This window comes from Benincasa hispida, chromosome 1 (genome assembly GCF_009727055.1).
Source record: "Benincasa hispida cultivar B227 chromosome 1, ASM972705v1, whole genome shotgun sequence".
NCBI classification, from domain to species: domain Eukaryota; kingdom Viridiplantae; phylum Streptophyta; class Magnoliopsida; order Cucurbitales; family Cucurbitaceae; genus Benincasa; species Benincasa hispida.
The window spans coordinates 4,418,530-4,446,021 of record NC_052349.1 but is presented as its reverse complement, the minus strand read 5'-3'; the positions used below and the strand labels follow the sequence as shown (position 1 = coordinate 4,446,021).

At 33.3% G+C, this 27,492-nt stretch overlaps 1 protein-coding gene across 1 annotated transcript; it reads left to right on the top strand.

Moving 5' to 3' along the window:
• The first annotated feature begins 8,840 nt into the window (after window positions 1-8,840).
• On the top strand, window positions 8,841-9,185 carry LOC120091758 (secreted RxLR effector protein 161-like). The gene has a single exon (XM_039049912.1). The coding sequence runs from the start codon at window positions 8,841-8,843 to the stop codon at window positions 9,183-9,185; it is 345 nt and encodes a 114-aa protein (XP_038905840.1).
• The last annotated feature ends 18,307 nt before the right edge of the window (window positions 9,186-27,492 follow it).

The following is a 27,492-nucleotide window of genomic DNA, read 5'->3' as shown; positions in this document are numbered from 1 at the left end:
AATTTCTGCCCTTAAGATCAGAGAAATGGAGCTCATTACAAGTAAAAAAGACAAGCCTAGTGCAGAAGGCTTGTTTGTAAAAGGGAAGTCAAAACAGAACAAGAAAGAAAAATACAAACAGAGCTCAAATGATGAAGGAGGGAAAGAGAAGTCCAAGGTCAGATGTAAATATTGTAAAAAACTTGGACATTTAATCAAAGATTGCAGAGCATTGAAGTGGAAAAATGCGCAGAAAAATAAGCAATCTCAGCCACAACCCAAAGTCTAACCAAATCAGTCAGGTGAAGCCTCAGTTTATGAGGACTCTTACTTTTATTCTAATGCTTTGGCTACATCTAATTGCAGGGCAGAAGAAGAAGCTAATAAGAACCTAGATTGGGTTCTAGATTCAGGGTGTTCATTCCACATGACACCTCATAAAGGCTGGTTTAGTACTTACAGAGAATTGAATGGAGGATCAGTTTACATGGGAAACAATAACTCATGTCCAGTGGTTGGGATTGGTTCAGTCTCATTAAAACTAGAAGATGGAACAGTCAAGCCCTTAAGAAATGTCAGACATATGCCTAAGCTGAAGAGAAATCTAATTTCACTAGGTATGCTTGATTCTATTGGCTGTGAATACAGAGGCAAGGAAGTTTACTGTGAAGTTTTGAAGAATAGTAAGCCTATCCTTAGAGGGGTGAAGATAAATGGAGTGTATGTAGTGTAAGGAGTTCATTAGGTACACCCAGCTTTGATTGTGACTCAAAATCAGCCTATTGAAGGAGACCTATGGCACAAAAGACTCTCATACATTAGTGCCAAAGGTCTATAAACTCTAACCAACTAAGGTATTCTACCTAAGGGAGTTCATCAGAGCCTATCCTTTTGTTAATATTGTGTAATAGGGAAGGCTACTAGGTAGAACTTTGTGAAGGCTCAACACACAACCAAGGCCATCCTTGACTATGTGCATTCAGACCTATGGGGTCCTTCACCTTTTCAATCATTAAGTGGTGCCAGGTATTTCTTAACTTTTGTTGATGACTACTCAAGAAAGAGCTGGATCTGTTTCCTTAAATCTAAGGATTTAGTCTTCGAAAAGTTAAAAGAATGGAAGGTCATGGTGTCTAACTGTCAAATTAAGTGTCTTAGAACAGATAATGGGCATGAATATTGTGCAGAGGAATTCAATGTTTATTGTAAACAACATGGTATAACTAGACACAAGATAGTTAGGTATACACCTCAGCAAAATGGGGTAGCAGACAGGTTGAACAGAACAATAATGGAGAGAGTAAGAAGCATACTATCTGATGTGATACTTCCTGAGAAATTTGGGCAGAGGCAGCCTCATATACTGTCTATACACTGAATAGATGCCCTCATGCATCTCTTAACCTTCTAACCCCTGAAGAAATATGGACCAAACAACCACCTAACTTGAATAACGTAAAGATGTTTGGCTGTACTGGCTTTATTCATTAGAGTAAAAGGAAATTAGCTGCGAGAGCTGTGAAGTGTATGTTTTTGGGCTTCACAGAAGGTGTTAAGGGGTTTAGAATGTGGCACCCTACTGAGAAAAGATGCATAACTAGTAGAGATGTAGTTTTCAAGGAAGATGAGATGTATATGCCGAAAACTAACCCTAATGTTTCAGTACCTCAAGAGAAGAATGATATAATTGAGGTGGAGCAAGTTTTAGTTCCTACTTCTGATCCTTCAAGCTTTGAATAATATTTTGATCAACTACCTCATCTAGAAGAAGAAGTAGAAGATGCTACTATTGATACTGAGCAAGAAGAACCAGAGTTGAGAAGTTACAGCCTAGCTATAGATAGGCAGATAAGAAACATTGTCCCACCATCAAGTTATGAAGACTACTTAGCTTTGAATACTTCTGATTTAACTTATGATTTAGAACCCTCAACCTTTGAGGAAGAATGCTTCAAAGATTCTAAAGCTAAGATATGAATAGAAGCTATGAATGAAGAGGTTGATTCACTCAAAGCTACTCAAGGAAAATCTATTCAACACTTAGAAATTTCCTTCACTTCAAAATAGGATTTAACTTTCACTTAGTTAATTTCCTTAATCACCTGCTTAAGTAAGAAAAATGGAAATTCGGGTTTCATATTTACTTCACCCTTAAGAAAATTTCATCCTCGAAATTTACTCGAACTAACTTCGGTTTAAGGTTTCACAATAACCATTGTTGTAACCTCTTAAAACTTTGCCTATTACCACGCTTCCACTACGCTACTCTGATATCAACTTTCTTAGTTTGTCCAACGATACCTCACCTAGCCATCTCTAAGCTAGATGTTGAACCAACTATTTACAACATAATCATTTATATCTCAAATACTAAATGAGAATAACTTAAATTCATACTTACCTTCCTCGGTAGATCTTCAGGTAGCGTTGTGAGTTCCAGTTCCAGTTGCTTGCTAGGTCATGCCACTTCTGTCATTCCTCTTAGTCTCACTTTGACTAACTCTTAGGTTTCTCTTTAAACCTTTACTCTACCACACTTCCCTATGGTTTTACTAAACTCAACCCTCAGGTTTTCAAGAACATATACTTTGATACCAAACTAGTATCAACTAACTCTTCAACTTTCCCAGAAACTTATACTTTGATACTAAGCTGGTATAAACTAATTCCTTAATTATCCCAGAAACTTATGCTCTGATACCAAGTTGTCACACCCTGCCCAGACTTCCCTCCAAGCCTGGGAAAAGGGGTAACCGCAGCAGTTATCAACCCTTTCGTTGACACATACTGCCTAAAAACTCTTGCGAAAATAACTCTGATACCAATGTACAAATTAAACAATCAACTGATTAAGTAGGCCTATTTTATTAAAACAATGTAACATTTATATAACTCCAAGACTTAATTACAAGTTTACAAAGACAACTGTAAAACCCTCCGGAAGTGTACTGTGGCACGTGGTAGACCTTGACCTTAGCAGCACCCTGGAACTTCTCACCTTTTGCTACCTGCGGCGGGGAGGGGGGGAGGGGTAAAACATAAAACATGGAAAACATGAGCTATAAAGCCTAGTGAGTGGTGCCTTTAGATAAAAAAATAACTTTGTCAACAGAAATATACTTTTGGAAAGCAATGCATAGTCAATAAGAACATTACCACAAGTTCAATATTATTTTCCAGCTAAACTGCTGGATAATTCCCAGCTCGACTGCTGGTTAAAACAATCAACCCCAGCTTGACCACTGGTTATCAGATAATAAAAAACATCCACAGCTTTACCATTGGTTATCCCTGATATGATCCTACATTTTCCCCAGTACTTTCACACATATACTAAGACAACAACAATTCCTGTGGAAACTTTCCATGTACCTTATTAACCCGCCAATGTGCACATCGACTATTTTTCCGCTAGCTATGCTTAGGTAACTTGACTATATTTCCCGTCGGTCGTCACCGACTATCATTTTTCGTCGATTGAAGCCGACTATATTTTCCCACCAAGTACCCTTTTCAAGCATGCTAACTATACATCCTAGGTACAATTTCAGTTTCCAAATCAAACATATAAACAATATCTTAACAAGCATAGTAATCAGATAAACATATATCCCTGATCATGCCAATTTAACATTATCCCCTATATATATTTACCTATATATAGAAATTAGATCAACAATACAACACACAATAACCACTCACCTTGGTTGGTTAGGAACTTTCCTTTTCGAAGTTCCTTAGGTTTCCTTGGTTCCCTTTTGAACCTTAAATTCCAGATTCAATTATCAGCTTATATTACTCATAGTTTCAGAACTTATTTTAAGATACTTACTTCTGAAAACATGTTCTAAATTGTCTCAGAAAGCTTACCATAAAATCTTAGCTAAGAACCTCTCGTAGTTTGGCCGTAATCTCAAAATCTTTAAGACTAACCCAAGCTTACCTGATAACCTAACCCTTCTGCCTTTTTCTCAATTTCCAGCCCGATCCCTTGGAGCTTCTTCTCTGGCACCCTAATCTGAGAACTAGACTCTTCTAGCGTTCATATGGCTTTAGAATCACTCTAAACGCACAAGTATTCTGGGAGAACCTCTCATTCCAATTTGATGCTACTTCTTGTCTTTTCTGCCCGACAACATCTCCCTTCTTGGAACTTCTTGACCAATGCATGGTCTTGCTATCAACACATGCTTTCTTCCATCAACGCATAATCTTCTCCCAATTAGTCCTCACACACTCTTCTTTATGTCCTTTGAAGAAAATTTGAGTTCTCATCTGAAGTCATTGGCCCTATTTATAGGCGTCCAAGATTGCTCCACGGCCGACACCTCCTACTTGGCTGCATGTCCAAGTGTCTTTTGTTCACACCATCAATGCATTCTTACATCAGCGCAAGCCAAGGTGTCTTCTTCTCCTTTCACCAATGCATAGCCCTCAACTTTGCATGTCTTCTTATGCGTCCACCTCTTTTACTTAAGGCTTAAGAATTCCTCCTAACAAGCTACATGTTCGGATGACGTCCTTGAATGTGTCCATCCTTCATATGCGTTCATCCTTCATATGCGTTCAACTAGGATAATGACCAACACTTCTTTCAATGCATAGAATATCATCAACGCATAGTACATCAACACATAGTATTACCCTGCCGCGTCCATCACGTCCATCGTAACCCAACTTACTCAGTCATCACAAGTCTTAACCATCGCAAGAGCCAACCACCATGCCTCCAACCTAGCCCATCGCATGGCCTATGTCCAACGTATCCATCGTGCAAGCCATTGTCAACATCCAACGCATAGCAAGGTCACACGACACTAACATATGGCCTTGCTCGGCTGCATCGACTTACCATGGATCGCTCGGCCGCATCGACGCATAGGACACTCGGCTGGTCCAACGCGTCCATCGGGACCAATGCGACCCTTACATGTACTCATGCTCTTTCCTACCTTTTGTACAGCTTGCCCTCGTGCCACACCAACGCATAACCCTCGGCTGCCTTTCTTTAGCCGTATGGATGCCTTTCACCGCGTCCAACGTATGCAACACATCCAACGCATCCAACACATCCATCATCCAACACATCCAACGCATCCATCAAGCCTATGCGTTGGTCTAACCTCTAAGGTATGCGTCACTCTTGACCCTACTTCAACTTTTCCCTTTGCCCAAGTAATCTCTCCAAGATCTTATGGCCAACACATAGCAATGCCTAGTCCAACACCTGTCTCTTATACACATCTAGATGTGTATAAGAGACAGGGTCTAACCTCTAAGGTATGCGTCACTCTTGACCCTACTTCAACTTTTCCCTTTGCCCAAGTAATCTCTCCAAGATCTTATGGCCAACACATAGCAATGCCTAGTCCAACACTTAGTCAATTTTCATCAATTAAAGCTTGACTCAAAGCTACTCAAGGAAAATCTATTCAACACTTAGAAATTTCTTTCACTTCAACGTAGGATTTAACTTTCACTTAGTTAATTTCCTTAATCACCTGCTTAAGTAAGGAAAATGGAAATCCGGCTTTCACATTTACTTCCCCCTTAAGAAAATTCGTCCTCGAAATTTGCTTGAACTACCTTTGGTTTAAGGTTTCACAATAACCACTGTTGTAACCTCTTAAAACCTTGCCTATTACCACGCTTCCATTGCGCTACTCTGATATCAACTTTCTTAGTTTGTCCAACGATACCTCACCTAGCCATCTCTAAGCTAGATGTTGAACTAATTATTTACAACATAATCATTTCTATCTCAAATACTAAATGAGAATAACTTAAATTCATACTTACCTTCCTCGGTAGATCTTCAGGTGGCGTTGTAAGTTCCAGCTCCGGTTGCTTGCTAGGTCATGCCACTTCTGCCATTCCTCTTAGTCTCACTTTGACTAACTCTTAGGTTTCTCTTTAAATCTTTACTCTACCACATTTCCCTATGGTTTTACTAAACTCAACCCTCAGGTTTTCAAGAACATATACTTTGATACCAAACTAGTATCAACTAACCCTTCAACTTTCCTAGAAACTTATACTTTGATACGAAGCTGGTATAAACTAATTCCTCAATTGTCCCAAAAAATTAGACTCTGGTACCAAGTTGTCACACCCCGCCCAGACTTCTCTCTGAGCCTGGGAAAGGGCGTGACCGTAGCAGTTATCAACCCTTTCGTTGACATTTACTGCCTAAAAACTCTTGCGAAAATAACTCTGATACCAATGTACAAATTGAACAATCAACTGATTAAGTAGGCCCATTTTATTACAATAATGTAATATTTATATAACTCCAAGACTTAATTACAACAACAACTGTAAAACCCTCCAGAAGTGTAACTGTGGCACGTGGTAGACCTTGACCTTAGCAGCACCCTGGAACTCCTCATCTTTCGTTACATGTTGGGGGGGGGGGGGGAGGGGGGAGTAAAACATAAAACATGGAAAACATGAAAACTATAAAGCCTAGTGAGTGTGCCTTTTAGATAAACAAATAACTTTGTCAACAGAAATATACTTTTGGAAAGCCAATACATAGTCAACAAGAACATTACCACAAGTTCAATATTATTTTCCAGCCAAACCGCTGGACAATTCCCAGCTCGACTGCTGGTTATCAGATAATAAAAAACATCCACAGCTTTACCATTGGTTATCTCTGACATGATCCTACATTTTCCCTAGTACTTTCACACATATATAAGACACAAACAATTCCTGTGGAAACTTTCCCTGTACCCTATTATCCCGCCAACATGCACATCGACTATTTTCCCGCTAGCTATGCTTTAGATAACTTGACTATATTTTCCGTCGGTCGTCACCGAATATCATTTCTCACCTACGAAGCCGACTATATTTTCCCGCCACAAGTACCCTTTTCAAACATGCTAACTATACATCTCGGTCAATTTCAGTTCCAAATCCAAAACTACAAGCAATATTTAACAACATAGTAATTAGATAAACATATATCTCTGATCATGCTAATTTAACATTATCCTATATATATTTACCTATATATAGAAATTAGATCAACAATACAACACACAATAACCACTCACCTTGGTTGGTTAGGAACTTTCCTTTCTGAAGTTCCTTAGGTTTCCTTGGTTCCCTTTTGAACCTTAAATTCCAGATTCAATTATCAGCTTATATTACTCATAGTTCTAGAACTTTTTAAGATACTTCCTTCTGAAAACGTTAATGTCTTAGGAAGCTTACTATAAATTAAGCCAAAACTCTTCTTGGTTTGGCCGGAATCTCAAAATCTTGAAGATTGCCCAGTTACCGACAGCCTACCCTTACTAGTCTTTTCTTTAAATCTTCACAGCTCGATCCCTGAGAGCTTCTTCTTCGGCAGCCCTACCCATGAATTTTAGGACTCTCCTAGTGTTTAGATGGCTTTGGAATCACTCCAAACGCACGGTATTCTGGGGAAACTCCCGTTCAGTTTTGATGCTACTTTCCATATATTTTTCTGCTCGGGCAGCATCTCCCTCTTGGAAACTTCTTGACCAACGTTATGGTCTTGCTACCAATGCATGCCCATTATTCCATCAAACGCATAATTCTTCTCGTAATTAGTCCTCACACATTTTCTTGTTTATGTCCTTTGTTAGGGAATTGAGTTCTCATCTGAAAGTCCTTGCCTTATTTATAGGCGTTCTAGATTGCTCCACGTCTGACACCTCTACTTGGCTGCATTGTCAAGTGTCTTTTCTTCCACCCATCAATGCTTCTTACATCAACACAAGCCAAGGTGTCTTTTTTCTCCTTTCATCAATGCATAGCCTTCAACTTTGCATGTCTTCTTATGCGTCCACCTCTTTTACTTAAGGCTTAAGAATTCTCCTAAACAAGCCAACATCTCCGGATGACGTCCTTGAATGCGTCCATCCTTTCAATGCGTTCATCCAACTCATAAGCGTTCAACTAGGATAATGATCAACACTCCTTTCAACGCATAGTGCATCATGCGTAGCTACATCAACTCATTAGTATTACCCGTGCCGCGTTCTACGCGTTCCATCGTAACCCAACTTTACTCAGTCATTTGCAAGCCTTAACCATCGCAAGAGCCAACACCATACGTTTCACCTAGCCCATCGTATGGCCTATGTCCAACGTATCCATCGTGGAAGCCAATCATCAACCTCTAATGCATAGCAAGGGTCGCACGACACCAATATATGGCCTCGCTCGGCCGCATTCGACGCAATAGGTGCTTGGCCACATCAACTTGATCATGGCTCACTCAGCCGCATTTTGAGCATCAGGACACTCAGCTGGTCCAACGCGTCCTTCAGGGCCAATGTAACCCTCGCATGTCCTCACGCTCTTTCCTGCCTTTTTACACGGCCTGCCCTCGTACCACACAACACATCACCCTCGGCTGCCTTTCTTCAGCCGTTAGACGCATTCCACAACGTCCAACGTATGCAACACATCCAACGCATCCAACACATCCATCATCCAATGTATCCAACACATCCAACGCATCCATCAAGCTTATGCGTTGGTCTAAACTTTAAGGCATGCGTCACTCTTGACCCTACTTCAACTTTTCCCTTTGCCCAAGTAATCTCTCCAAGATCTTATGGCCAACACATAGCAATGCCCAGTCCAACACTTAGTCAATTTTTATCAATTAAAGCTTAACTCAAAGCTACTTAAGGAAAATCTATTCAACACTTAGAAATTTCCTTCACTTCAACATAAGATTTAACTTTCACTTAGTTAATTTCCTTAATCACCTGCTTAAGTAAGGAAAATGAAAATCCGGGTTTCACACTACTAGCCTGATGAGTAGATACATGGCTAATCTAGGTAAGAGGCACTGAGAGGCTACAAAGTGGATTATGAGGTACCTAAAGGGTACTACTAAACTAATGTACCAACAACTACCAGACAGTGAAGCAGAGCTGATTGGTTATGTAGACTCAGATTATGCCGGAGATCTAGACAAGAGGAGGTCATTATCAGAATATATCTTCCTATTTGAAAGGTGTGTCCTAAGCTGGAAGGCTACCTTACAATCAGTAGTAGCCCTTTCTTCTACTAAAGCAGAGTTCATAGCACTATCAGAAGCAGTGAAGGAAGGCCTATGGCTAAAGGGTCTCCTAAGTGACTTCGGAATTAAACAGAACACAATAAAGTTCTTTTGTGATAATCAGAGTACAATTCATTTGTCAAAGCATCCTTAGTACCATAACAGAACAAAATATATAGATGTGAAATATCATTTCATACGATAACAAATAAAAGCTAAACAGGTTGAAGTTATGAAAGTTCATACCTCAGAAAATGCCTCTGACATGTTGACAAAAACAGTCACTCAACTCAAAATCCAGAAGTGCCTTGATATAATAGGGTTTGAGCTGAGAGACAAAGGTTAAAGGAAAGAGACAGTCAGATCAGAGAAGGTGAAGAAAGCATGAAGTTCATTTCAAGTTGGAGATTGTTATACAAAAGATGAAAATAACTTCATTCAGTTACAAATCAAGATACCTTTAAATACTTTGTATAACTAATTTGTAAAGTGAGAGAGAGCAATTGTAATTGAGTGATCACACTTATCTTGAAGCAATCTTGAATAAAACTCCCGCCAGCTTCTCCGTGAACGTAGGCCTCCCTTGGTCAAACCACGTAAAACTATCGTGTTCTTCTTCTTCTCATCGTCTTCTTCTATCGTATACCTCTGACCACCGATCGTGTAGCTTTTAGCAAACGATCGTCTAGCTTTTAGCCAACGATCGTTTACTTCTGCAAGCCTCATCGTGTAGACGACCATCGTTTAGACGACTTCTTTCTAGACGATTTTCAGTAAAGCCTTCATCGTCTAGACGACTTGTGCCTTATCATCTAGACGACCCCAATTTTACCTCCCATCGCCTAGACGACCAAAGACTCATCAGCTTTGCGATTTCCAGTAGCTTCCCGACGATTCTCTCTTTTCTTTTTTCTCGTTCTTTCTCTGCAAAAAGAAAAGAAAAGATTAGTCTTTCGAAGTGCATTACCAGTAGAAGAGTGAAGCTCTAATCTCAACCATCAAAGTGTAAGGTCAAGATCCTTCATCACACGGATTGTGCTTTTAGCACGTTATTTGTGTTTGTGTGAAGAAATAAGGTGGTTTCTGGTATTCGTTTAAAGGGCCATCATTTTATCAAATCCCAAAAGAGTTACTAAATCATTTTCCTTCAGCCCGTTTTCCACAACTCAAGCCCAACAGTGTTGGTTATAAAACTAATTTTGGTATTTTTCTTGTATTCGTTAAACTTCATCCTTGCAATTGTTTTCAGAAAGGATTCGACACCCTTTAGTACTTTGGGGTTGTTTTCAAAAGAAGTAAAGAAAAATATTTTTTTCAAGTTAAAAAACTCTTTTTTTTACTGCGTTGGAACCTTAAAAATAGCAGCACACACTAAATCTTTTTCTTTTCCTTACGGCTGCTTTCAGAAAGTTAAGAAAGAGTAAAAAACAGCAAAACTCTCGATATTTTCCTTGTGATTGTTTTTAGAATGATAAGAAAAAGAGAAATTATTTCAAATAGTAAAACTATAGAAAATATTTACAAGATATATAGTAAAATTTTAGAACTATCAATGATAGACATTAATAGACTTCTATAAGTATCTATCAATGTTACTGATAAATGCTGATAAAAGTCCATCAAAGTCTATCAACGTTTATCATTGATAGTTCTAAAATTTTGTTATATTTTATAAATATTTTTGTTTCTTATTTATTTCCTTGTGACTGTTTTCAGAAAGGTAAGAAATTCTCATTTGTTTTCCTTGCATTAGAACCTTAAAAAGCTCTCAATCTTTTGTGGCTATTTTTAAATAGGTAAGAAAAACTTTTTTTTCTGCATTGAAATCTTAAAAAAGAAGCATACTCTCATTTCTATTTTTAAGGTTGTTTTCTTGTAAAAATATATTTTGTTTCCTCATTTGCATTTTCTTTTGAATTTTTTTTTTTTTCATTCTTTATTGCAATGACCTTCCCATATTTCATAAAAAACAGCGGGTAACTAGAAAAACTTATACAAGTAGTTTGTTTATTGTCAAATAATGACAATATTTATTTTTATTTTTATTTATGTTTTATTTTATTTATTACACTTTATTTCCACATGTTATGGTGATAGTTTTTCAATACAAAGGAAATTATTTTCTTGCTTCTTTATTTCTCATTTTTTGTTTTTCTTTGTTTTTTTTTTTTTTTTTTTTTTTTTTTTTTTTTTTTTTTTTTGGTTTGAATAAAAATAGGATAAGAAAAAAAGAAACATATATTTTTTATCTAAATTAAATTAGCATAACAAAAAGTAATTAAATCAGGTACTTTAAAAAGCTCCATCGAATTCGGAGTAAATCATAATATGTCACTCTACTTCTAAATTTTATCCAAGTATCTAATTAGAGCTTTCTTACCTAAATCAAGCATACATATTTCATACATGAGGCAAACAACACATCAACTATATCATTAGTGCATTATGCTCGTGAAATTAGCATGGTCAGTATAATAAAAACAAATACTCTAAAAGACAAGTAGAATTAAGCTTTCAATTCTTGAAAATTAAAATAAATTTAGCAGAAAACTACGCATGAGATTTCTTTGGAATAAACATTGTCAACATAAATTATACAAAACATTATTTATTTTGGATGGTAGATTTAATTAACTTTTAAATGTTTACTATATTTAGCTTTGATTTTAATTAATGTTTGGGGAACATCTTTTGCAACCAATGAAAATTAAGTGGGAGTAACTTTTAAATGGTTTAAAAAACCTAATTATTTTTCTTGTGACACTTTCATTAATTTTTCAAGAAAACAAAAATATATTTTAAAAAAGATGGGAAGACAAATGGAAAATTGGCATTTTGTAGTTTGACCCAAAAAAAAAAAAAAAAAATCTAGAAATACTTATTTTACTATTTTCTTGCAAACAATCCAATTTGTTGAAATAGTTGAACTCAATGGATAATCTCTAACAAAGACTGAGGCTCTCTCATTTCCTTCCACACTCTATTTTGTTTGTTGTTTGGTTAAACCGTAAAGAAAACAAAGTAGAATATAAAAGTTAAAACTCTCATTTACTTTCCACCTTTTCTTTTCTTTTCTTTCAATTGCATTACCAAATCTTAACTTTTCTTGAACATTTTGATTTTTCTCTTCAATCTTCATCATCTTTTTTATATATCTATCTTTTCATTTTTAATCATAGCCATATTCTGTTTTTTCATTTTAGAAAACGATGACCCTTCTCCTATTCCGCCATGCACTCGATTTCATGTAAATATTTTGATTCTTGTTAGCCATAAAACCTCATATGAGTATCCATGTTTTATTTGCCCCTCTTGTATTCCTATCACACAAGATTAGATGAAAACCCTCTTCAAGGTTAAAATTCAAAACTTTGAATATGCGCGTATTTAATTAAGAAAAGTAAAAATCAATTTCACAATTAATAAATGAGAATAACCTCTAGACTAACAATGTTGAATTTTCTAAACCTACTTGTTTTTCCCCAAAAATATACTTCCTTTTTCCTATTTCCCCGGAATACAAACTAAAAAAATACACCATTAGTTTTTGTTTTTTTTTTGTTTTTTGTTTTAAATTTTGTTTTGCCTACTTTTTCCCATAAAAATACAATTAAAAAGAAATGAATAGGTACACCCTAGGCTTGACCAGGATGCAACTATCCCTATATATCTCTCATTTATTATAAAGATAATTATTTTCTTATTTTGTTAAAAAAACAAAAAATTTGTCATGTGACAAATTTTATTTGATAAACTAGTCGGCTGCATGAAGATAGCCAACTAACTCACAAATTATTTTCAAAATTAAATCTACCAACCAAAATACATAGTATTTTGTTAATTTGCACCAACAATATTTATTCTCAAGAAATGATAGCCAACTAACTCACAAATTATTTTCAAAATTAAATCTACCAACCAAAATACATAGTATTTTGTTAATTTGCACCAACAATATTTATTCTCAAGAAATCTTATCCGTATAGTTTTCTAGTAAATCTATATTATTTTTCAACCATTGAAAGTTTAATTCTACTTATCTTTTCAAGTCTTTATTTATATTATACTTAATTAGCCATACTAATTTCTCAAAAAGCATAATTCACTAATGAATATCGTTGCTGTGATGTTTGTCTTGTGCTTGATTTAGGTAAGAAAACTTACATAAGATATTTGGATAAAATTTACAAGCAGAATGACATATCATAATTTACTCTATTGGTTTCTCTATATTTCTCTCATGCACATATCATGAAAAACTTGTTATATTTTTTTAAGGTAAAAATCTAGTTGAAATAAACAAAAATGCAATTACCTAATTATTAACCCTTAGGAATCATCCATAAGGTTAAATTTGACTTGCAAAATTATTAACTTAAACCATCAAACTTAGGGATTAATAACAAAAAGGAAAGAAAGTTTTTAAATCTTAAAAGTAATTTAATCTCAACATATATATACCATAGAACTAACTATATCTCTAAGGGACATAAAAGTGAATTAATTTTTGTTCATAATTGGATATCCTAGTCCACCGGATCATGCCACTTCATTGGCTATCGAAGTCCTCTTCCTTCAATTCCTCACTATTTTTTTTTTTTTTTTAAATGTAGTACTCAGGAATACATCTGAGGCCAAGGAATTATCCAAAGAGACCATAATACACCATGTAAAGTTTTTAATTAATTAATGTCGTGTTAAAATCAACAAAAAAAAAAAATTAAATAATTATAATTTAAATTTCATCTTATCCCATGTAATTATAGATTTTATTGTGGTGACTTTTAATAGCTACACACAAGGGTTGTTTGGCTTATCTCATAGGATGAAATCAATTCAAAATCATCTATTTTGATAGACTATATATATTAAAGTACGAAGGTGAAAAAAACTTTTTTTTTTTTACCATTTTATTTTAGTGTATTTTTATGATGCCTAAATTGACCTTAAAAAGTAAAACACACACATAATTGCCTCCTAAATCCATTTCTTTAATTAATCCCCACATTACTTCTCTCTCTTAACCTTCCATTTTAACAGTTGATTCTTTCAACTATTTTTCTCTCTCTCTCACCCATCCATTCACATTTATCTCTCTTAACCATCCATCTCCTATCTATTCATATTTCCCTTTTGCTCTCAAATTTACTCTTCATTATCTCTCCCAATCTTTCAAATTCCTCTCCTCTCAAATCTTTTGATGTAGGCTGAAAAATGAAAAAGAAATCACATCACTTTATTCAAATATTTCATTTGTTGTTTGGTTAAACACTAAAAAACAAAGTTGAATATAAAAGATGAAGCTCTCATTTCCTTTCCACCTTTTCTTTTCTTTCATTGCATTTTTTTTTCTTTTCACACAGGCTTCGTTATCAAACCACTAGATGTGTAATGGGTATATAGATGCCCTAATTTATTGTATTTATTCTCCCTTTTTTGGATTATGATATCATGTCCAATCCAGTTACTAGAGTTTTAGTTCAAGTGGGAGTTGTTGAGATTAATGCCCTAAAACTCGTAGATAGTAAATGTTATTAATTGACCATCATCAATAAAAAGTTATAGATGTCAATTCAATAAATGTTATTGTTTGTGTTGTTTGTCTATTTTTGTCTTAATAACCCTAAATTCAATAAACTAACATCCAAGGTTTCCTTATGAATCTTAAACTGTATGTAGAGACATACAAGATCAATGTTCAAAATATAGCCTAAAGGGTCTATGGTATAGAGATAAGGTTGGGTACCTTATCCAGATAACAATATGGATACGACCCACTTCGTATTTGATACAAATGCAATGATCCAATGTGTTCGTATAGTTGACATGCAAGTATTCTACGTAATGAGTTTGCATAAAACCGGACCACGAAATAGTAACCACTAGATGTAACACCGTTAACTAGTTAGGTTCCTATTTCAAAAGGATGACCTACGTAACTTAGTTTTAATCCTGAGTATATTATGAACTCCTGTTCATGAGGGATTGTCCTTTGATTTGTATGGGTGAGGGTAGCCAGTTCGCCGAACCAATATGCCTACCATTTTGGAGACAAGACCGAGTAGGGAGTTTGGGAACATAATAATAAAAAATAGAATTCTCTCCTTCCCGTCTTAGAGTAAGTAGATGAATGTTCTCTTAAGTGGTGTGTCTGGGATTTGAACAAAGGTACTTACCCTCTCATTAGCCCGAAAGGGGTTTCTGTTTATTGATTGGACAATAAACATGTTGTTCGTTAAAATTGGTACTTAAGAAGTCAAAGGTAACTCAAGGGTAAAACAGTAATTTGACCTAATTGGAGTTACGAAGAAGGACTAACTTGTTGTTGTTGGTTTATATCCATGGACACAGAAAACTATCTGTAGTGAGAAAAGGTGCAGCTGTGGGTCTTTAGTAAAGTGTACCCGCAGTTAACGAATATTGATTAACTTGGTCAATGAGTTTAGCCAATTAATCTCATATTGTTAGAGCTTCTGACAGGTCCACTAGATCCCTTTATTATCTCACTAGAGGATATTTAAGAGAGATGATTTGAATTATTCAAATTTATTTGAGGAAACTATATACTAATGTGATTGATATATAATTAATTATGGATATGCTATATAATTCAAGTTAAATTGGAAAGTAATATTTGAATAATATTAAATTAATTAATTCAAGTTAATAAGATTCACAAAGAATTAATTAATAGAGAGGTATTGCACATTTACATACAATGTTTATGATAATTAAATATATATACATTAAACTGGATTTAATGTATAAATAGTTATTTAATTAATGTGCAAATTAATTAAGTAAGCGTTATTTAATTGTGTTAAATTAATTAAATATAAGTGTTATTTAACTAATTAGACTAATTAACTAAATAAATGTTAATTAATTAATTAATTATGGAAAGGGGAAATAGGAAAAGGATTAGGAAAAGGGTTGACTCTTCTATTGGGACACACAGAACACACAAGTATTATTGTGCAAAAAGTTTTTAAGCTATACAAAGAGAATCCTCTCTACTCTCCAAAATCCTTTTCTCCTCTCCCTCAGCTAATAGTTGGATACCACCTATCATTCTATTGGAATCCTAGAGAATAACGAGGTTACTGATCTCGTGGCTGTGTTCGAGCTTGTTCAAGAAATCGTTCATGATCAAGATTGTAGGAGGAGCCGTTTGTTGGAACTTCAAGAGGACCGTTATTGGAATTTAGGAATCTACAAAGGTAAAAATAGTTCTAATATTTTTTCCTAAAGCATGCTAATTTACATGCTTATATTCTGTTTAGTATAATAAATTTGTTTATGTAAAAATCGAATTGCAGTATGCAAGGTGTTCTCACAAAACGCTTCCTCTACATGATCCGATCCCTTCAGATATGTCACTCTACTTGTAAATTTTGTAGTATCTCATTTGAGCTTTCCTACCCACAAGCACACATATTTCATACATGAGCCAAACAATACATCAACTATATCATTAGTGCATTATGCTCCTTACGAAATTAACATGATCAGTATAGTATAAACAAATGCTAAAAAAGACAAGCGGAATTAAGCTTTCGATTCTTGAAAATTAATATAGATTTAGTAGAAAACTACACATGAGATTTCTTGAGAATAAACATTGTCAACATAAATTATACAAAACATTATTTATTTTGGATGCTGGATTTTGAAAAAAAAAAAAAAAAATTGATGAATGGCTGCATCTATGTTTATGCAACCGACCAGTCACTTAATTAAAAACTGTCATGTGAAGAAAACTTAATTTATTATATTATTTACGGCATGTTTTTGACACAAAAATAAGTTTTGAAATTCATTACAATTTTTCATAATAAATAATTATAATTTAGTATTTTTTTTTCCTCCCAAGGGTTTCCCTTTATCCACTTTTATTTTTGTACTATGTTTAGCTTTGATTTTAATTAATATTTGGAGACATCTTCAACAATCAAGGAAGAGTAACTCTGAAATGGTTAAAATAATTTTCATTAGGCTCAAAATCACTCCAAAATATATATTTAATACAAAATCAATTTAATTTGCATATCATCAATTTTAATCTTATATTATAAACCTTTTCTTTTTCCAGTGACACTTTTATTAATTTTTTAAACAAAAAAAAAGATATTTAAAAACAGGTAGGAAAATGGGAAGAGAAGTAAAGTGCAGGACAAATGAAAAATTAGCATTTTGTAGTTTGACCAAAAAGCTAGTAATACTTATTTTCACTATTTTCTTGCAAACAATCAAATTTGTTGAAATGATTTGCATAAGAGATAGAGAGAAGTGAAAGCTAAATGGTTGTTGTCAAAGACTAAACGATCATTGAGAAGTGAAGGCTAAATGATCGTTGTCAAGGGACTAAACGATCGTTGTCAAATATCTAAACGATCGTTGACAAATATTTAAACGACAAGGCAAGCATCTACACGATAGAGGTGAGAGTGTAGACGATAAGGTAGGAGACCGCACGATTGGGTTGAGCATGTAGGTGATGGAGAGTACACGATAGGATGTAGATGATTGGGTTGAGAGTATACACGATGGAGAGTACACGATAGGATGTAGACGACAGAGACAATTAACTATACGATAGGTAGAGAGAATAAACGATAGAAGAAATATATTAAGACGATCGGCCTTCCACGATAGATATGGCTCGTCATGTAGCACTATTTATTAATATATAAAATACCACATGGCGTAACATCAATGGTCCAACATAACAACCATGAAAGAGAAAACACAAATTTAACAACCAAATAGTGGAAACTGAAAGCTGAAGAAAAAAGGCAGAAAACGAATGGAAAATTTGTTAAATTCTTCAGCAGATGTGACACTCTTTTATCATCCTCCCGCAAGCGAATGAGGAGCTGCTGCGATTATAAGCTTGGTCTTCAATCTGAGAAAGCGAGGACTTGGTAAGGCTTTTGTCATGATGATGGCCAGCTAATCCTTAGAGGGTAGGAATCTAACTGAAAGTTGTTTTGAAGCAACCTTTTCTCTGAGGAAGCGAAAATCAATCTCAAGATGTTTTGTCCGATTTTGAAGCACAGGATTGCAGCCATGTATGTGGCACTGAGGTTGTCACAGAGCAGCAGAGGGGTGCAGATGTGATTGACACCAATTTCAGTGAGAACTGATTGGATCCATAGTACCTCAGCGGCAGCATTGGACAGACCACGATATTCTGATTCGACACTGGATCCAGAGACGACCTTTTGCTTAGATGAGCTTTATGAAATAAGGTTGGAACCAAGAAAGACACAGAATTCACTTGTGCTTCATCTATCATCCGGGCAGCTGGCCCAATCGGTATCTGTGTAGCAAGTTAAGGCCAAAACATGGGACTTGGTTAGAAGAATATCATGATTGGCCGTGCCTTTGAGGGACTGAATGAGGCGTTTGGCTGCTTGAAGGTGTGAAGTTGTTGGGACATGCATGAACTGACAGAGCTTATTGATACTGAAGCTGATTTTGGTCTGGTCAGTATATAATATTGGATAGCACCAACTAGGCTTCTATATTCAGAGGAGTTATCTAATGATTGTCCATTAGTGAGGGACAGCGATGCGCCAACAGTCATTGGAGAGTGAATTGGCTTGCAGTCAATGAGTTGTGCACGTTGAAGTAGACTATGAATGTACTTGGACTGAGACAAATGTAAGTGATCTGATGAGCGAGCCACCTGAATGCCAAGGAAAAAGGATAGATCACCGAGATCTTTGAGTGCAAACTGAGTGTTTAGACAAGTAATGAAGTGTTGAATGGTTGTAGGGCTATTGCCAGTTGCAATAATGTATGTGAGTTACGGAAAATAAACATAGATGTATCAGATTTTGCATTGGAGAAACCCCATTGTATCAGACAGGTACTGAGCTTTGAGAACCATGCGCGAAGACTTTGCTTGAGGCCATACAGTGCCTTGTGTAGAAATAACACATGATTAGGGTGTTGATCACTTATGAAACCAGGTGGTTGCTTGATGTATACTTCCTCAGATAGGTCGCCATTGAGGAAGGAATTGTGTACGTCAAGTTGCCGAATAATCTAGTTATGAGATAGAGCAATTGAAAGAACAAGCCGAATGGTAGTAGGCTTGACAACTAGACTGAGGTCTCAAAGTAATCGATGCCATAGTCTTGGTTGAAACCTTGAGCAACCAAACGAGCCTTTTGTTAACGAGCAATCTCATCGGATGGAGTTTGTTTGAGTCTGAACACCCATTTGCTGCCAATTACCTTTGTGATCATGGGGCAAAGGTTGTGAGAGACCAATGTATTATTTCTTATAAGGGTTCATATTCCTCAAGCATTGCTTGCTTCCAGCTTGGATGAAGGGAGGGCTTCCTTGTAGGATTGTGGTTCTATTTTATCCAAGTCAGTAACCTCGGACAGCCAAGCCTTTGGTTTAAAAATGCCCATCTTTGGCCGTGTAATCATGGGGTGATTATTGGTTGTGAGGGGTATGGATGTGGTGGTTCTGAAATGATAGGGAAGTTAGGGTGTGGAGAAGCAGGGGGAGTTGGGAGTGTTTGGGATTGATGCCCTAAGTCTCGTGTCCTCCATATAGTTTGTAAACAGCATTATATGAACATCTATGATTGTTAATATATGATATATTTACTTCACATCTTGTTGTTTTGCTCGGTTATTGTTTTATTTTCTTTACCACAAATCAATAAACATAAAATCCCTGGTTATCTGTATGTGACTCAAGCATGTATGTGGTGACATACAAAGTGGATCATGTCTTTGAGTTATAACCAAAAATGGTATGTGGTATATGGATATAGGAGGGAAACCTTCTCCTAGTAATGCTACCGACACGACCCGCTTTATGGAATGGTCACAAGTGTTGTGACTTGTCACAGATGATATGATCCTGATCATTCGTGTTGGGGACATGCGAGCGGGGGGCATCCTATACAAAGAGTTTATATAAAATCTGACCACAAAGTGTTAATGTCTCGTTATATAATACCATTCATGACAGAGACTTCACTTCACTAGGATGACCATAGGTAACATTACCTCAATTCTGAGTGAGTTGGGAACTCCTGCCATTGAGGGCGGTCCTTTGATTGTATGGGTGCGAGTGGCCAAGTCGCCGATTCAACTACCATTTTGGGGATTCGTCTGATTTGGGAGTTGGGAACTCAACTACATAAAATGGAATTCACTCCTTCCCCGAAGCAGGGGTAAGTAGATAGATGGCTCTCTTAAGAGTTGACTCCAGAGCTTGAACAATGTGGCACTGCATACCTTCTCACATATAGTTTTGACTTATCTCATAGGGTGGAATCAATTCAAAACCATCTATTTTGATGGACTATATATATCTATAATATATATTAATACGAATGTAGAAAGAAATTTTTTTGGACCATTTTATCCTGATCTACTTTTATAATGCCTAAATTGACCTTAAAAAAAGTAAAACACATATAATTGCCCTTTCTTTCCAATACCTTTCCCCCTCTCTATCAGGAAAACACATAATAATTGCCTTACTTTTTAACCAAATGGTCAAAAGATTCATCGTATTTTTTTTAATTGTTATTAGTTTATTTTTTTTTCATATAATTTTATTTATAATTTTAATTAAAATATATTTTATATCTTTATATATTTTTATATGATATGTATCCTTATATTTGTTGTTTAAAAAATTAATAATTACAAAAATATAATATAAATGTCATAACTAAGGAAGATGAATATATAATGTTAGGTTAAGAAGTTGAATATAATTTTAATCAACTTTTAATATGTGAACAACTATAATGTTTAATACACACTCAATTTTTTAAAGGATTTTTCTAAGTAATTCTACAATTTGCTCTCTCCCAACCCATCTCTACAATTTTACCTCTCAATCTTCCATTCTTCTACCCATCTATATATTCTTCGACTCACATACTAATTTTTTATTTTCTCACTCTTAAATAAAGTCTTAAGATTAAATAAGCTTGGATATGAAAGTTACTTAATTATTTATAACTTATATTATGAAATGTTAACCATTTTAAAATTTCAAAAGTTTTTGTAATCATCTCAACTCATAAAACTATATAATAAAAAGCTTATCTCTTAATTGTTTTTTTAACAAAAAGAAAATATTTGTATTTATCCATATATCTCATTTGGTTCTCTTTTCTAAAAATATTTTTTAAATTTAGTATATCATTGCTTATTAAGTTGTTTACTTGTCTTCTACTTGGGTGTTTTTTTTTTTTTTTTTTTTTTTTTTTTTTTTTTTTTTTTTTGTTTAAATAAATACAAGATCAGAAATGCTTGAGTTCTTTGCCAATCATATTAACATTAAGTTTATGATTGAAATACATACAAAAAACTTATACCTCGATCCTTATTGAATTATAGAAGTCAAATATTATTAAATAATATAAAATGAAAATATTATTGACTTGATAAAATAAAATGAAACGTCAGGTGCAATGCATGTGTTCAAATATAGTATATATACAAGATGGTAACCAAATACAAAATATATGTTTTTTTTATCAAACTTTCTTTTAATTTTGGTAGGTCTATTCGGAATTTACTTAGCTTTCTTCTGAAAGCATAGAAAATTTAAAACAAGTCATGGGTTATCGCCATGAACACATCGGCTTGGGTGATGAAGAATAACATCTTCTTTTGAAAATTTATAATTTCTCTAGTAACGATTTGATGTATGTCTTCGACGACAGCTATAGCTGCATAAATCCAACAAGCACCTAAAATATATATATTTCAATTAGACATATAGTAAATGTAAAATATTTAATTAAGAGTCTAGGTGTCTGACTCGAGTGACCCTTCTTTGGCATTCAATTCACACTTTGCTGCCAGATTTTCATAATCATTTCACCAACTTTGGACTAATGGTGAGAAAAGCCCAAAAAAAAACCTAGGAAGTTTAAGAAATTAAGAGATACTCCTTACACCCAAACCTTTTAAGCCTTAAAAGCCAATGAAATTAAACAAAACCATATTGATTTTGCCACAATAAAATATAAATTTCTCAATTACAACTTTTTTCCACTTCATATTCAACCCCAGGGATCTTAATTCCTAAAATATAAATCCACACCATAGTTAATCACATAAATACATTTAGAAATGTTATGATCTAATGTTTGAGGAAAAAATAATTAGGTTTAGTTTATAGAAAAATATTGGTTGTAGGAACATGTATTTTGGCTAGTAAATCATACATGGAACTTAAAATAAATTCATCAAAATATATTGAAATCATTCTAATATTGTACATAAATGTCTAAATTAAGAAATAAAAATTCATTCCCTGAATAAATATGGATAGTAAAGGTAAATTTAATTTTGAAAAAATTTAGTGTTGGCTGGCGTAGCCAACTATTACCTAATTTTAAATTGTCACTTGACAAAAGAAAATTTGATTTTTTTTAAAAGAAAATTAATGAGGTAGGAGGAATTATCCAAAGGGACCATAATACAGTAAGTAAAGTTTTTAATTAACTAATTTTGTGTTAGAGCACAAATAAAAATAATAAATAACTATAAATTTAATTATAATTTGAACACATTGTTGGGCTTATTTCATAAGGTGGAATCAATTTAAAAATCAATTTTGATGGACTATATATATATATATATATATATCTATAATATATATTAAAGTGCGAATGTAGAAAGAAATTTTTTTGGACCATTTTATCCTGGTCTACTTTTATAATACCTAAATTGACACATAGAAATTGCCCTTTCTTTCTAATACCTTTTCCGTTCTCTCTCCCTCCCTCTATCGCTAAAACACATAGAAATTACGTTACTTTTTAACTACAACAATAACAAATGTTCAAGAGATTCATTATATATTTTTTAATTGTCATTGGTTTATATTTTTCTTCATGTAATTTATTTTACAATATTAATTAAAATATACTTTGTATATTTTGGTATAATATGTATCCTTCTATTTATTGTTTAAAAAATTAATAATTGCAAAAATGTAATATAATTGTCATAACTAAAGAAAAATAATATATATAATGTTGGATTAAGAAGTTGAATATAATTTTAATTAACTTTTAATATATGAACAACTATAATGTTTAATACACACTCAATTTTTTAAAGGATTTTTTCTATTTAATTATTTATCTCTATTAATCAGATATTTTTTCGTCTTCATCATTCCAAGTAATTCCACAATTTTCTCTCTCTCAATCTATCTCTACAATTTTACCCTCTCACGTTTTTCTTTCCCACTCTTCCATTCTTTTACCCATCCATATATTCTTCATCTCACATATTAACTTTTTATTTTCTAACTCTCAAATGAAGTCTTAATATTAAATAAGCTTGAATATGAAAATTACTTAATTATTCCTAACTTATATTATGAAACGTTAACCATTTTAAAATTTCAAAAAGTTTTTTAACCATCTCAACTCATAAAATTATATGATAAAAAGTTTTTTTTTAACAAAAATAAAATATTTGTATTTGTCGATATATCTCATTTAGTTCTCTTTTCTAAAATTGTTTTAAAATTTAATATATCATTGCTTATTAAGTTTAATTTAATATATCATTGCTTATTAAGTTTTTTTACTTGTCTTCTACTTGGGTGTGTTCTTTTGTTTTTGTTTTTCTTTTTTCTTTGTGTAGATAAATGTAAGATCAGAAATTCTTGGGTACTTTGCCAACCATATTAACATTAAGTTTATGATTGAAATGCATATAAAAAATTTGCATCTTGATGCTTATTAAATTATAAAAGTCAAATATTATTTAATAATATAAAATAAAAATATTATTGACTTGATAAAATAAAATGAAACAATCACTTGCAATGCACGTGTTCAAATCTAGTAATATAAAAGATGTAACTAAATACAAAATATATATTTTTTTTATCAAAAGTGAAATATTTAGCTTTCTTTTAATTTTGGTAGTTCCGTTCGGAATTTACTTAGCTTTCTTCTGAAAGCATAGAAAATTTAAAACAAGTTATGAGTTACCTCCATGAACATATCGGCGTTGATGAAGAATATTATTTTTTTCATAAAATTTAATAATTTTTCTAGTAGTAGTTTGATGTATGCCTTCGACGGCAGCTACAGTTGCATAAATCCAGCAAGTACCTAAAATATATGTTTCAATTAGACGTGGTAAATGTAAAATATTTAATTAAGAGCCTAAACTTTAGAAAGAATAGATACTCTTCCATTGGTGTTGGAGTGACCCTTCTTTGGCCTTCAATTCACACTTGCAACAGATTTTCATAATTATTTCACCAACTTTGTTGCAGTTACCAAAAAACATTGGATGTTTAAGAAATTAAGAGATATTTCTGCAAACCAAGCCCTAAAAGCTAATAAAATTAAACAAAACCATATTTATTTTGCAACAATAAAATATAAATTTCTCAATTAAACTTTTTCAACCCTCCCAAAATATAAGTCCACACCATACATAACCACATAAATACATTTAGAAACGTTATGATCTAATGTTTTGAGGAAAAAAATGAGTGGATTTAGTTTATAGTAAAATATTGGTTTCAGGAACATATATTTTGGCTTAGGAAATCATACACGTAACCTAAAACAAATTCATAATATCATTCAAAATATATTGAAATCATTTTAATATTGTACATAAATGTCCAAATTAAGAAATAAAAACTCACACCCTAAACAAATCTTGATAATGAAGATAAATTTAATTTTGAAAAAACTTAGTGTTGGCTAGGCAGCCAACTATTACCCAATTTTAAATGATAATGTGACAAAGAAAATTGATTTTTTTAAAAAAGAATTAATGAGGTAGGAGGAATTATCCAAAGGAACCATAATACGGCTGGTAAGGTTTTTAATTAACTAATTTGTGTTAGAATCAACAACCAAAAAAAAATTATTAATTAAATTATAATTTGAATTTATCTTATCTCTTATAATTATAGAATACATTGTGGTAACTTTTAATAGCCCCACACAAGGGTTGTTTGGCTTATCTCATGAGGTGGAATCAATTCAAAACCATCTATTTTGATGGGCTATATATATCTATAATATATATTAAAGTACAAATGTAAAAAAGAAAAAAAAAAAAAAAAAAACTTTTTTGGACCATTTTATCTGGGTATACTTTTATAATGCCTAAATTGACCTTAAAAAGTAAAACACATAGTAATTGCCCTTTCTTTCCAATAGCTTTCCATCTCTCCCTCTCTCTATTAGTAAAACACATAATAATTACTTTACTTTTTAATCATTTAACCACGACAATAATAAATGTTCAAGAGATTCATCGTATTTTTTAAAAATTATCATTGGTTTATATTCTTTTTCATATAACACTACAAGAATTTTCACTTTTTTTCTGTGTAAAAAAATGACTAAAAACGTTGGGATAGATTATGCCAATACATGTTTTTACATCGGCATAATCGTCGTCGTATCCATGTCGGGAGAAGTGCCTCCCGATGAAAATTATTTTGTCAGCATAAATACCATTTTTGGCAATATAATTGTTTCTGTCGGCATATGTGTTTTTCCAACAAAATACAATTTGCGTCCACAAAAACATTTTTTTAGACAACAAAATTTTTCAGTTCAATAGACAGATTTCTTATTTGCATTTGCATAAGTTGTTTATAATTTTATATATTTTTTGTAACAAACAAATTACCAGATTTTTATTTCCTAGATACCTAATTATGCACAAACAAAAATTAATCTTCAAACAAATCAATTGAAGACATATATAACAAAAGTAAGCTTATATATATAAAAAAAAAAGACTAATATTCAATACACAAGCTATAAAATTCTAAAAAAACAAAAAAACAAAAAAAAAAAACAAAAACAACTGTGTATGCAATTAAATTTGAACTTTTCTAGTTTCTTACAAATCTCCTACACAAAAAAAAGTTTAATCTTCCCTAAGCTAAAATACCGTAAATCTAAATAAATGAGATACTAAATCAAACTAAGTAATCATTTCAAAATCTTCTTGCAATCTCCAAAAATGTTCTTTAAGAATTTACACGAACGACCTGAAATAGGAAAAACAAATATTATGAAAGATTTCTTAAAATCAAAAAAAAAAAAAAAAACATAAAAAGATCTTAACAATTACACAAAGACTTAAACAAAATGTTTAAAATGGCTAAGAGGAGTGATCCCCTCTCAAGCTACAAATATGTCGTGAACGTTCATAATTAAAACATGGACACCACAAACAACCATTTTACTATAAAAAGTGATTAAAATGGTTATAATTAAGACATGAACCCTTCCCTGCGCCACAAGCATGTCATAAATCCACTTAAACAAATACATAAACACCCTTTAAACCTCCATAACATCGGATCCCTACAAATAAGCCAATAACAAAGTTCCTTTAAAGTGTACAATTAGGCTTCAAAATAATCTAAAACACAATTATAAAATATACATCCCCTTCCCAAGCCATGAACGTGTCCTAGTTCCACCTAAACGCTATTTAAACCTATAAAGTAGCAACAAATGCATAGAAAGCGTTGAAGTGAATCTCTCACCCCTAAATCCACCCAAATTTCTTTCAAGGCTAAGCTTATCATTCAATAGTCCTAAAAGCATATAACTCAACTCTCGGATCTCTACAAATAAGCCAAGAACAAAGTTCTTTTAAAGTGCACAATCAAGCTTCAAAATAATCTAAAACACAATTACAACAGATACATCCCCTTCTCCCCCAAGCTACGAACGTATCCTAATTCCTAAAAATATATAGCCCATCTCTCAAAAGTAATATACAACTTTTGAGACTAAATAATTAATTAAATAGTCCTAAAAATATATAGCCCATCTTTCAAAAGCTATAAGTACGCCAAAAGAAAGTTCCTAAAAAGTGTCGGAACCCCTCCTCACATTGTGAACCCCTCCCTCCTAAATCCACCTAAATTTCTTTCAAGTCTAAAATCGTTATTCAAAATGTCCTAGAAGCCTAAACTATGCAACAAACGTGTCGTAAACACTACAAACAACCATTTTACTATGCTATGAACATGTCGTAAATCCACTTATACAACTTTTGAGACTAAATAGGTAATTCAATAGTCTTAAAAATATATAGCCCATCTCCCGAAAGCTATAAATAAGCCAAAAGAAAGTTCCTAAAAGTGTCGAAACCCCTTCCCACATTGTGAACCCCCTCTTGTTGGGGTTGATGCCCTAAAGTCTTGTGTTCTGTAGTTTGTAAATAGTATTTACTAACGCTTGTGTTGTTAATATATGATATTTACTTCACATCTTGTCTTTTTGCTTGGTTACTTGTTTTATTTGCTTTACCACAAACCAATAAACATAAAATTTCTGGTTATCTGTATGTGACTCAAGCATGTATGTGGTGACATACAAGTGGATCATGTCTTGAGTGATAACCAAAATGGTCTGTAATATATGGATATAGGAGAGAAACCTTCTC